This window comes from Salvelinus fontinalis, chromosome 3, assembly GCF_029448725.1.
Source record: "Salvelinus fontinalis isolate EN_2023a chromosome 3, ASM2944872v1, whole genome shotgun sequence".
Lineage (NCBI taxonomy): Eukaryota > Metazoa > Chordata > Actinopteri > Salmoniformes > Salmonidae > Salvelinus > Salvelinus fontinalis.
In genome coordinates, this window is record NC_074667.1 from 78,153,285 (window position 1) to 78,165,717 (window position 12,433).

General features: G+C 42.7%; 1 protein-coding gene across 1 annotated transcript in view; it reads right to left on the bottom strand.

The window, feature by feature from the left end:
• Nucleotides 1-11,950, bottom strand: part of LOC129851597 (mitogen-activated protein kinase kinase kinase 12-like) — a 51,338-nt gene extending 39,388 nt beyond the window's left edge. Inside the window, exons 1-2 of the mRNA XM_055918207.1 lie at nucleotides 11,440-11,950; nucleotides 7,585-8,315 (exon numbers count right to left, since the gene is read on the bottom strand). Coding sequence (XP_055774182.1) covers nucleotides 7,585-8,242 — 658 coding nt within the window. The 5' untranslated portion in view covers nucleotides 8,243-8,315; nucleotides 11,440-11,950. The remainder of the gene's footprint in view (nucleotides 1-7,584; nucleotides 8,316-11,439) is intronic.
• Between the last annotated feature and the right edge of the window lie 483 nt (nucleotides 11,951-12,433).

A 12,433-nucleotide genomic window follows, 5' to 3' on the forward strand; every position in this document is an offset into this window, starting at 1 on the left:
AACTAGTGTTGACAGGGCGCTAGTTATAACCTGAAACTAGTGTTGACAGGGCGCTAGTTATAACCTGAAACTAGTGTTGTCAGGGCCCTAGTTATAACCTGTAACTATTGTTGACAGGGTGCTAGTTATAACCTGAAACTATTGTTGTCAGGATGCTAGTTATAACCTGTAACTATTGTTGTCAGGGTGCGAGGTATAACCTGAACTAGTGTTGTCAGGATGCTAGTTATAACCTAAACTAGTGTTGTCTGGTGCTGGTTATAACCTGTAACTAGTGTTGTCAGGGCCCTAGTTTTAACATGTAACTAGTATTATGAGGGCCCTAGTTATAACCTGTAACTAGTGCTGTCAGGGTGCTAGTTATAACCTGAACTAGTGTTGTCAGCATGCTAGTTATAACCTGTAACTAGTGTTGTCAGGTTGCTAGGTATAACCTGTAACTAGTGTTGTCAGGGCCCTAGTTATAATCTGAAACTAGTGTTGTCAAGGCCCTAGTTATAACCTGTAACTAGTGTTGTCAGGGTGCTAGTTATAACCTGAACTAGTATTATGAGGGCCCTAGTTATAACCTGTAACTAGTGCTGTCAGGGTACTAGTTATAACCTGAACTAGTGTTGTCAGCGTGCTAGTTATAACCTGTAACTAGTGTTGTCAGGGTGCTAGTTATAACCTGTAACTAGTGTTGTCAGGGTGCTAGTTATAACCTGTAAATAGTGTTGTCAGGGTGCTAGTTATAACCTGAACCAATTTTGTTAGAGCCCTAATTTTAACCTGTAACTAATGTTGTCAGGGCCCTAGTTATAACCTGTAACTAGTGTTGTCAGGGTGCAAGTTATAATCTGTAACTAGTGTTGTCAGGATCCTAGTTATAATCTGAAACTAGTGTTGTCAAGGCCCTAGTTATAACCTGTAACTGGTGTTGTCAGGGTGCTAGTTATAACCTGTAACTAGTGTTGTGTAGGGCCCTAGTGATAACCTGTAACTAGTGTTGTCAGGGCCCTAATTTTAACCTGTAACTAATGTTGTCAGGGCCCTAGTTATAACCTATAACTAGTGTTGTCAGGGCCCTAGTTATAACCTGTAACTACTGTTGTCAGGGCCCTAGTTATAACCTGTAACTAGTGTTGTCAGGGCCCTAATTTTAACCTGTAACTAATGTTGTCAGGGCCTTAGTTATAACCTGAACTAGTGTTGTCAGGTTGCTAGTTATAACCTGAACTAGTGTTGTCAGGGTGCTAGTTATAACCTGTAACTACTGTTGTCAGGGACCTATTTATAACCTGTAACTATTTTTTTCAGGGCCCTAATTTTAACCTGTAACTAATGTTGTCAGGGCCCTAGTTATAACCTATAACTAGTGTTGTCAGGGCCCAAGTTATAACCTGTAACTAGTAATATGAGGGCCCTAGTTATAACCTGTAACTAGTGTTGTCAGGGCCCTAGTTATAACCTGTAACTAGTGTTGACAGGCCCCTAGTTATAACCTGTAACTAGTGTTGACAGGGCCCTAGTTATAACCTGTAACTAGTGTTGTCAGGGCCCTAATTTTAACCTGTAACTAATGTTGTCAGGGCCCTAGTTATAACCTATAACTACTGTTGTCAGGGCCCTAGTTATAACCTGTAACTAGTGTTGTCAGGGCCCTAATTTTAACCTGTAACTAATGTTGTCAGGGCCTTAGTTATAACCTGAACTAGTGTTGTCAGGTTGCTAGTTATAACCTGAACTAGTGTTGTCAGGGTGCTAGTTATAACCTGTAACTACTGTTGTCAGGGACCTATTTATAACCTGTAACTATTTTTTTCAGGGCCCAAGTTATAACCTGTAACTAGTAATATGAGGGCCCTAATTATAACCTGTAACTAGTGTTGTCAGGGCCCAAGTTATAACCTGAACTAGTGTTGTCAGGGCCCAAGTTATAACCTGTAACTAGTAATATGAGGGCCCTAGTTATAACCTGTAACTAGTGTTGTCAGGGCCCTAGTTATAACCTATAACTAGTGTTGTCAGGGCCCTAGTTATAACCTATAACTAGTGTTGTCAGGGCCCTAGTTATAACCTATAACTAGTGTTGTCAGGGCCCAAGTTATAACCTGTAACTAGTAATATGAGGGCCCTAGTTATAACCTGTAACTAGTGTTGTCAGGGTGCTAGTTATAACCTGTAACTAGTGTTGTCAGGGTGCAAGTTATAACCTGTAACTAGTAATATGAGGGCCCTAGTTATATCCTGTAACTAGTGTTGTCAGGATTCTAAATATAACCTGTAACTAGTGTTGACAGGGCCCTAGTTATAACCTGTAACTAGTGTTGACAGGGCCCTAGTTATAACCTGTAACTAGTGTTGACAGGGCCCTAGTTATAACCTGTAACTAGTGTTGTCAGGGCCCTAGTTATAACCTGTAACTAGTGTTGTCAGGGTGCTAGTTATAACCTGTAACTAGTGTTGACAGGGCCCTAGTTATAACCTGTAACTAGTGTTGTCAGGGCCCTAGTTATAACCTGTAACTAGTGTTGTCAGGGCCCTAGTTATAACCTGTAACTAGTGTTGTCAGAGACCTAGTTATAACCTGTAACTAGTGTTGTCAGGGCCCTAGTTATATCCTGTTACTAGTGTTGTGTCAGGGCCCTAGTTATAACCTGTAACTGGTGTTGTCAGGGCCCTAGTTATAACCTGTAACTAGTGTTGTCAGAGACCTAGTTATAACCTGTAACTAGTGTTGTCAGGGCCCTAGTAATAACCTGTGACTAGTGTTGTCAGAGACCTAGTTATAACCTGTAACTAGTGTTGTCAGGGTGCTAGTTATAACCTGTAATTTGTGTTGTCAGGGCCCTAGTTATAACCTGTAACTAGTGTTGTCAGGGCCCTAGTTATAACCTGTAACTAGTGTTGTCAGAGACCTAGTTATAACCTGTAACTAGTGTTGTCAGGGCCCTAGTTATCACCTGTAACTAGTGTTGTCAGGGCCCTAGTTATAACCTGTAACAAGTGTTGTGTAGGGCCCTAGTTATAACCTGTAACTAGTGTTGACAGGGCCCTAGTTATAACCTGTAACTAGTGTTGTCAGGGCCCTAGTTATAATCTATAACTAGTGTTGTCAGGGCCCTAGTTATAACCTATAACTAGTGTTGTCAGGGCCCAAGTTATAACCTGTAACTAGTAATATGAGGGCCCTAGTTATATCCTGTAACTAGTGTTGTCAGGATTCTAAATATAACCTGTAACTAGTGTTGACAGGGCCCTAGTTATAACCTGTAACTAGTGTTGACAGGGCCCTAGTTATAACCTGTAACTAGTGTTGTCAGGGCCCTAGTTATAACCTGTAACTAGTGTTGTCAGGGTGCTAGTTATAACCTGTAACTAGTGTTGACAGGGCCCTAGTTATAACCTGTAACTAGTGTTGTCAGGGTGCTAGTTATAACCTGTAACTAGTGTTGTCAGGGTGCAAGTTATAACCTGTAACTAGTAATATGAGGGCCCTAGTTATATCCTGTAACTAGTGTTGTCAGGATTCTAAATATAACCTGTAACTAGTGTTGACAGGGCCCTAGTTATAACCTGTAACTAGTGTTGACAGGGCCCTAGTTATAACCTGTAACTAGTGTTGTCAGGGCCCTAGTTATAACCTGTAACTAGTGTTGTGTCAGGGCCCTAGTTATAACCTGTAACTGGTGTTGTCAGGGCCCTAGTTATAACCTGTAACTAGTGTTGTCAGAGACCTAGTTATAACCTGTAACTAGTGTTGTCAGGGCCCTAGTAATAACTTGTGACTAGTGTTGTCAGAGACCTAGTTATAACCTGTAACTAGTGTTGTCAGGGTGCTAGTTATAACCTGTAATTTGTGTTGTCAGGGCCCTAGTTATAACCTGTAACTAGTGTTGTCAGGGCCCTAGTTATAACCTGTAACTAGTGTTGTCAGAGACCTAGTTATAACCTGTAACTACTGTTGTCAGGGCCCTAGTTATCACCTGTAACTAGTGTTGTCAGGGCCCTAGTTATAACCTGTAACAAGTGTTGTGTAGGGCCCTAGTTATAACCTGTAACTAGTGTTGTGTAGGTCCCTAGTTATAACCTGTAACTAGTGTTGTGTAGGGCCCTAGTTATAACCTGTAACTAGTGTTGTGTAGGGCCCTAGTTATAACCTGTAACTAGTGTTGTGTAGGGCCCTAGTTATAACCTGTAACTAGTGTTGTGTAGGGCCCTAGTTATAACCTGTAACTAGTGTTGTGTAGGGCCCTAGTTATAACCTGTAACTAGTGTTGTGTAGGGCCCTAGTTATAACCTGTAACTAGTGTTGTGTAGGGCCCTAGTTATAACCTGTAACTAGTGTTGTGTAGGGCCCTAGTTATAACCTGTATCTAGTGTTGTGTAGGGCCCTAGTTATAACCTGTTACTAGTGTTGTGTAGGGCCCTAGTTATAACCTGTATCTAGTGTTGTGTAGGGCCCTAGTTATAACCTGTTACTAGTGTTGTGTGGGGCCCTAGTTATAACCTGTATCTAGTGGCCAGATGTTTTCATGGTCAGCTCACATGGATGGTCAGGAGAAGCTCTTGACACTAACCACAATCTCTCTCCCCCTCTGTCAGGGTGCAAGTTATAACCTGTAACTAGTAATATGAGGGCCCTAGTTATAACCTGTAACTAGTGTTGTCAGGGCCCAAGTTATAACCTATAACTAGTGTTGTCAGGGCCCAAGTTATAACCTGTAACTAGTAATATGAGGGCCCTAGTTATAACCTGTAACTAGTGTTGTCAGGGCCCTAGTTATAACCTATAACTAGTGTTGTCAGGGCCCAAGTTATAACCTGTAACTAGTAATATGAGGGCCCTAGTTATAACCTGTAACTAGTGTTGTCAGGGTGCTAGTTATAACCTGTAACTAGTGTTGTCAGGGTGCAAGTTATAACCTGTAACTAGTAATATGAGGGCCCTAGTTATATCCTGTAACTAGTGTTGTCAGGATTCTAAATATAACCTGGAACTAGTGTTGACAGGGCCCTAGTTATAACCTGTAACTAGTGTTGACAGGGCCCTAGTTATAACCTGTAACTAGTGTTGACAGGGCCCTAGTTATAACCTGTAACTAGTGTTGTCAGGGCCCTAGTTATAACCTGTAACTAGTGTTGTCAGGGTGCTAGTTATAACCTGTAACTAGTGTTGACAGGGCCCTAGTTATAACCTGTAACTAGTGTTGTCAGGGCCCTAGTTATAACCTGTAACTAGTGTTGTCAGGGCCCTAGTTATAACCTGTAACTAGTGTTGTCAGAGACCTAGTTATAACCTGTAACTAGTGTTGTCAGGGCCCTAGTTATATCCTGTTACTAGTGTTGTGTCAGGGCCCTAGTTATAACCTGTAACTGGTGTTGTCAGGGCCCTAGTTATAACCTGTAACTAGTGTTGTCAGAGACCTAGTTATAACCTGTAACTAGTGTTGTCAGGGCCCTAGTAATAACCTGTGACTAGTGTTGTCAGAGACCTAGTTATAACCTGTAACTAGTGTTGTCAGGGTGCTAGTTATAACCTGTAATTTGTGTTGTCAGGGCCCTAGTTATAACCTGTAACTAGTGTTGTCAGGGCCCTAGTTATAACCTGTAACTAGTGTTGTCAGAGACCTAGTTATAACCTGTAACTAGTGTTGTCAGGGCCCTAGTTATCACCTGTAACTAGTGTTGTCAGGGCCTTAGTTATAACCTGTAACAAGTGTTGTGTAGGGCCCTAGTTATAACCTGTAACTAGTGTTGACAGGGCCCTAGTTATAACCTGTAATTAGTGTTGTCAGGGCCCTAGTTATAACCTATAACTAGTGTTGTCAGGGCCCTAGTTATAACCTATAACTAGTGTTGTCAGGGCCCAAGTTATAACCTGTAACTAGTAATATGAGGGCCCTAGTTATATCCTGTAACTAGTGTTGTCAGGATTCTAAATATAACCTGTAACTAGTGTTGACAGGGCCCTAGTTATAACCTGTAACTAGTGTTGACAGGGCCCTAGTTATAACCTGTAACTAGTGTTGTCAGGGCCCTAGTTATAACCTGTAACTAGTGGTTGTCAGGGTGCTAGTTATAACCTGTAACTAGTGTTGACAGGGCCCTAGTTATAACCTGTAACTAGTGTTGTCAGGGTGCTAGTTATAACCTGTAACTAGTGTTGTCAGGGTGCAAGTTATAACCTGTAACTAGTAATATGAGGGCCCTAGTTATATCCTGTAACTAGTGTTGTCAGGATTCTAAATATAACCTGTAACTAGTGTTGACAGGGCCCTAGTTATAACCTGTAACTAGTGTTGACAGGGTGCTAGTTATAACCTGTAACTAGTGTTGACAGGGCCCTAGTTATAACCTGTAACTAGTGTTGTCAGGGCCCTAGTTATAACCTGTAACTAGTGTTGTCAGGGCCCTAGTTATAACCTGTAACTAGTGTTGTCAGAGACCTAGTTATAACCTGTAACTAGTGTTGTCAGGGCCCTAGTTATATCCTGTTACTAGTGTTGTGTCAGGGCCCTAGTTATAACCTGTAACTGGTGTTGTCAGGGCCCTAGTTATAACCTGTAACTAGTGTTGTCAGAGACCTAGTTATAACCTGTAACTAGTGTTGTCAGGGCCCTAGTAATAACTTGTGACTAGTGTTGTCAGGGCCCTAGTTATAACCTGTAACTAGTGTTGTCAGAGACCTAGTTATAACCTGTAACTAGTGTTGTCAGGGCCCTAGTAATAACTTGTGACTAGTGTTGTCAGAGACCTAGTTATAACCTGTAACTAGTGTTGTCAGGGTGCTAGTTATAACCTGTAATTTGTGTTGTCAGGGCCCTAGTTATAACCTGTAACTAGTGTTGTCAGGGCCCTAGTTATAACCTGTAACTAGTGTTGTCAGAGACCTAGTTATAACCTGTAACTACTGTTGTCAGGGCCCTAGTTATCACCTGTAACTAGTGTTGTCAGGGCCCTAGTTATAACCTGTAACAAGTGTTGTGTAGGGCCCTAGTTATAACCTGTAACTAGTGTTGTGTAGGGCCCTAGTTATAACCTGTAACTAGTGTTGTGTAGGGCCCTAGTTATAACCTGTAACTAGTGTTGTGTAGGTCCCTAGTTATAACCTGTAACTAGTGTTGTGTAGGGCCCTAGTTATAACCTGTAACTAGTGTTGTGTAGGGCCCTAGTTATAACCTGTAACTAGTGTTGTGTAGGGCCCTAGTTATAACCTGTAACTAGTGTTGTGTAGGGCCCTAGTTATAACCTGTAACTAGTGTTGTGTAGGGCCCTAGTTATAACCTGTAACTAGTGTTGTGTAGGGCCCTAGTTATAACCTGTAACTAGTGTTGTGTAGGGCCCTAGTTATAACCTGTAACTAGTGTTGTGTAGGGCCCTAGTTATAACCTGTATCTAGTGTTGTGTAGGGCCCTAGTTATAACCTGTTACTAGTGTTGTGTAGGGCCCTAGTTATAACCTGTATCTAGTGTTGTGTAGGGCCCTAGTTATAACCTGTTACTAGTGTTGTGTAGGGCCCTAGTTATAACCTGTATCTAGTGGCCAGATGTTTTCATGGTCAGCTCACATGGATGGTCAGGAGAAGCTCTTGACACTAACCACAATCTCTCTCCCCCCCTCTCTCTCTCTCTCTCTCTCTCTCTCTCTCTCTCTCTCTCTCTCTCTCTCTCTCTCTCTCTCTCTCTCTCTCTCTCTCTCTCTCTCTCTCTCTATCTCTTTCTCTCTCTCTTGTTGTGACTAAATGATTCTTACCTTCCAGGTTGTGTTTGTGTTCGGTGGAGTAGGCCTTGCCGATCATGGTCCATACCGGCTTCAGACAGCCAAACAGTCCCTCCAGAAACCCTCCACTTCCTCCCGACAGCAGCCTCACATCCTCAGCCTGGCTCCGCACCGCTCCCCCCTCCGCATCCTGACCCTCTCCCTCCATCCTACCCCCTCCCTCCCCGTTCTCATGGAGCTTCAGCACACTGTTGGCAAAGTGCTCCTGCTGCTCCTCGCTAGGCGTGGGGCTGTGGCCCCCACAGGTATGTTCACCGATATGACCTCCACCTCCCCCGCCGTCGGGCTCCGGGGCACCCCCGGTGTCTATAGATAGTACGTTCCGTAGGACACACTGGGTGGGGGTCAGATCCATCTCAGGGGTGCAGGCGGGGGTATCGTCCAGCCGGCCCCTGAAGGTAGGGGTGTGTTCTGAGAGGGGGGTGTTGAACCCGGAGAGAGAAGGGGACGGGGCGCGGGACTCTGTGATACAGGCCATGGGGAGCTGTGGTAAGGGGAACAGAAAGAACCCCGGGACTGTTGATCAGTCAGGGCCAGTGACGAAGCAAGACCTGTAGGAGGTGAGCAAAAAAAGGTAACCATGGTTACAGATTATCTGACGACAGCTTCCATTTTTCTTCTATATGAACACCTTGGTGAAATATACACAGTAGCTATAACTAAAACACGGACGTCGGGGTTTAAATAAAAGAGATTTTGTGTGTTACCACATCAATGGTGGCCTCCGATTACTGTGGTCAACCATGTCAAGGCTGGCCAATGCTAACAAAACAATAAAAGAGAATTCTCTTCCTTTTCATAATCATGGGCCAGTAAACGAAAGGTTGCTCGATCGAATCCCCGAGCTGACTAGCTAAAAATCTGCCGTTCTGCCCCTGAACAAGGCAGTTAATCCACTGTTCCCCGGTCGCCGAAGACGTGGATGTCGATTAAGGCAGCCTTCCACACCTCTCTGATTCAGAGGGCTTGGGTTAAATGCGGAAGGCACATTTCAGTTGAAGGCATTCAGTTGTACAACTGACTAGGTATCCCCCTTTCCTTTTGTTTCCTCTCACATCCTCCTACTACATCTCCGGGAAATCACTTTCTAGATGACTACTATGCTAATCGGCACCAGAACTTGTGTTGCTGTTAGTAACGCGAGAGAAGAGAGAGTCGAGTGGCTGCTCTAGAAAGCCTGTTTATGTCCCCAAGGACAGACATCCCCCACAACAGATCCAGGAGAAGAGGAATACATTGTCCTCTCACAGACGACTGCTGTTTTAAAAAAATATATTTTTATTATTGCTAATGATACAATGTTAGAACAAAACTGCAGTGACACATTGGTATAACAACAGCTCCTTGCTAGAGAGCTGTGTTCAACAAAATAATAATCTGACTATACCTGAATATCAAGACCAGTGTGTTATACTAGCTAGTATAACACACACAACACTCATCTCATTACAACATTTCACATATATATATATATATATATATATATACCACATCAATTGTGCATGTATTTGCATGGAGTTATATATCTAATATATATATATATATATATATATATATATATATATATATATATATATAACTCCATGCAAATGTTTAGCACAATAGGACAAGATTCTTATGATTCTGACGAGACTTGTAAATGGAATTTCATTTCCCTGACATTTTCCTTTATCCCTGTTCAAGAGAAATCCTCAGAGAGAGCATTACAATTTGACGGTCAGCGGCTGAAATAGTGAAATACTACAACATGTATCTAGGCCTGGGTGACTCCGTTGCATGAACACAGGTTGCTTCATTGCTAGGGCCTAGAGTCTTGTTGGCGGAAGAAAAACAAAAAGGTTAACTTCAGAACCATGGATAGCGCCATTAAGGGGGAACGAAATGCACATACTCCCGGCCCTATTCAGCCTCACAACCTGTAGTACACGGTGAATACAACCTGTAGTACATGGTGAATACAACCTGTAGTACATGGTGAATACAACCTGTAGTACATGGTGAATACAACCTGTAGTACACGGTGAATACAACCTGTAGTACACGGTGAATACAACCTGTAGTACACGGTGAATACAACCTGTAGTACACGGTGAATACAACCTGTAGTACACGGTGAATACAACATGTAGTACACGGTGAATACAACCTGATCAGAACAGAGGACAGTGATTTTCTTCCCTTCAGATTATCAGTTTACTGAGCTGGTTTCAAGTCCAAAGTCACACACACACAAGTTCAGTTTTACGTCAGGTAAGTCTCACTAAGGTAAGTCTCACTTCAGGTAAGTCTCAGGTAAGTCTCAGGTAAGTCTCACTAAGGTAAGTCTCACTAAGGTAAGTCTCAGGTAAATCTCACTTCAGGTAAGTCTCACTTCAGGTAAGTCTCACTTCAGGTAAGTCTCACTAAGGTAAGTCTCACTTCAGGTAAGTCTCAGGTAAGTCTCACTAAGGTAAGTCTCACTAAGGTAAGTCTCAGGTAAGTCTCACTTCAGGTAAGTCTCACTTCAGGTAAGTCTCAGGTAAGTCTCACTTCAGGTAAGTCTCACTTCAGGTAAGTCTCACTAAGGTAAGTCTCAGGTAAGTCTCACTTCAGGTAAGTCTCACTTCAGGTAAGTCTCACTTCAGGTAAGTCTCACTAAGGTAAGTCTCACTTCAGGTAAGTCTCACTTCAGGTAAGTCTCACTTCAGGTAAGTTTCACTTCAGGTAAGTCTCACTAAGGTAAGTCTCAGGTAAGTGTCACTTCAGGTAAGTCTCACTTCAGGTAAGTCTCACTTCAGGTAAGTCTCACTACGGTAAGTCTCACTTCAGGTAAGTCTCACTTCAGGTAAGTTTCACTTCAGGTAAGTCTCACTAAGGTAAGTCTCAGGTAAGTGTCACAAAGCCAGACTCTGGCCACGTCCACACTGTGGCATTGCTCAATCATCAGTCCATGCGATGAGTCATGATTGGTTCCTTCCTCAGTTGGTATACCCCATGTTTAATAATGAATGCTACATCTACCCGGTGTGCAAAAACTAAAACATCAAAGTCAAGAACATAAAAAACGAAATATTTCCACCTTATTAATTATGTATAATAACCATAATCCTGTTTTCGTTTGTTCTGTTTGCAACTGAAAAGACACATTCTCTTGACAACAGTCTAGTCATCCAACAGTCATACATTCACTGTCATTTTACAGAAATAATAGACCTTTGCTTCAAATTCAGATAAGAAGTGAAAGGAGAAACCTGTCCATTGCTACGTTATCTGTCATCTGTCTAATATTAAGAGTAATCACTAAATATTTTGTTGTGTCACTGATTTTCAACTTGATGATCCTGCCCCCCTCCTTAAGAGTGGCAGCAGCTGCTTGTCGGTCCTGCGGAATAAGCCCCCCCCCCCCATGCAGTGGGTAGGCCAGGCGGTGCATTGAAGCGACCCAAAACACAGGCTCCTCAATGGCACCGCTTCGCCTCACAGCTTCTACGGGACCCGTGCGCCTAGCGCCAAGCGCATCACCATATCATAGACTATGCCTCGCTTTAGCGTATAATATGAGTCTATATAACATAGACTACAACTGATTTATTTACATGGAATATTGGAACTGTGGTTTACACGATCTAGGCTCAAACGACATTAGCCTGGCAGATTTCCAAATATAATTTCATACATTTGTTTTTTATAACGTACCTTAGCAAATGCAGCAAGCTCAAGTCTCAAACTCCATTGTTGTTGATTATATCTTTCACATAGGCTGCTATTTATTTAATTTGTTCCCGATGCAGCCTTCTAAAACAGCGCAATTATTCTGCTTTCCTCGTTTTGTTGATATAATCAGTGTCACCGCGCGCGACTAAGCTCAGCATCCAATTTTCTTTGCTGCACGCACTCGCTGTTCTAGAATGGGCTCTAGCGATGGAAGCAATGGAGAGTCCATCCTTCGTTCATTTCAACCCGATCTTTATAACCTTAAATCTCTATCCCGATCCCGCCGGTGATTTGATCACATGTATCTGATTTCCCTTTCTTCCCACTTGCTGTGAGGTGAAAATATGTGATTTTGAGCGGTCCCTTCTCTCCAAGCCCCTTCAGATTTTATATTGCGGTGTGCCTCTCTCACCTATGCCGAGGAGAGAGAGAGGAGAGGGGCGTGTGTCAGGCAGGCAGTGACGGAGCAGGGGGCGGGATTTAGTTTATAGCCTATAGTCTACACCAGGGATCATTATCTAGATTCTGCCTCGGGCCGACTATTTCTTGAGTGGATTGTCAGGCGGCCAGAACATTTTTACAAATACTTTGTAGACTGCAAATTGACCACAAAAAGTCCAAACAGATATATTTGACTAAAACATACAGTACCAGTCAAAAGTTTGACACACCTACTCATTCAAGGGTTTTTCTTTATTTTACTATTTTCTACATTGTAGAATAATAGTGAAGACATCAAAACTATGAAATATCACATATGGAATCATGTAGTGACCAAAATAGTGTTAAACAAATCAAAATGTATTTAATATTTGAGCTTCTTCAAAGTAGCCACCCTTTGCCTTGATGACAGCTTTGCACACTCTTGGCATTCTCTCAACCACCTTCACCTGGAATGCTTTTCCAACAGTCTTGAAGGAGTTCCCACATATGCTGAGCTTTTCCTTCACTCTGCAGTCGAACTCATCCCAAACCA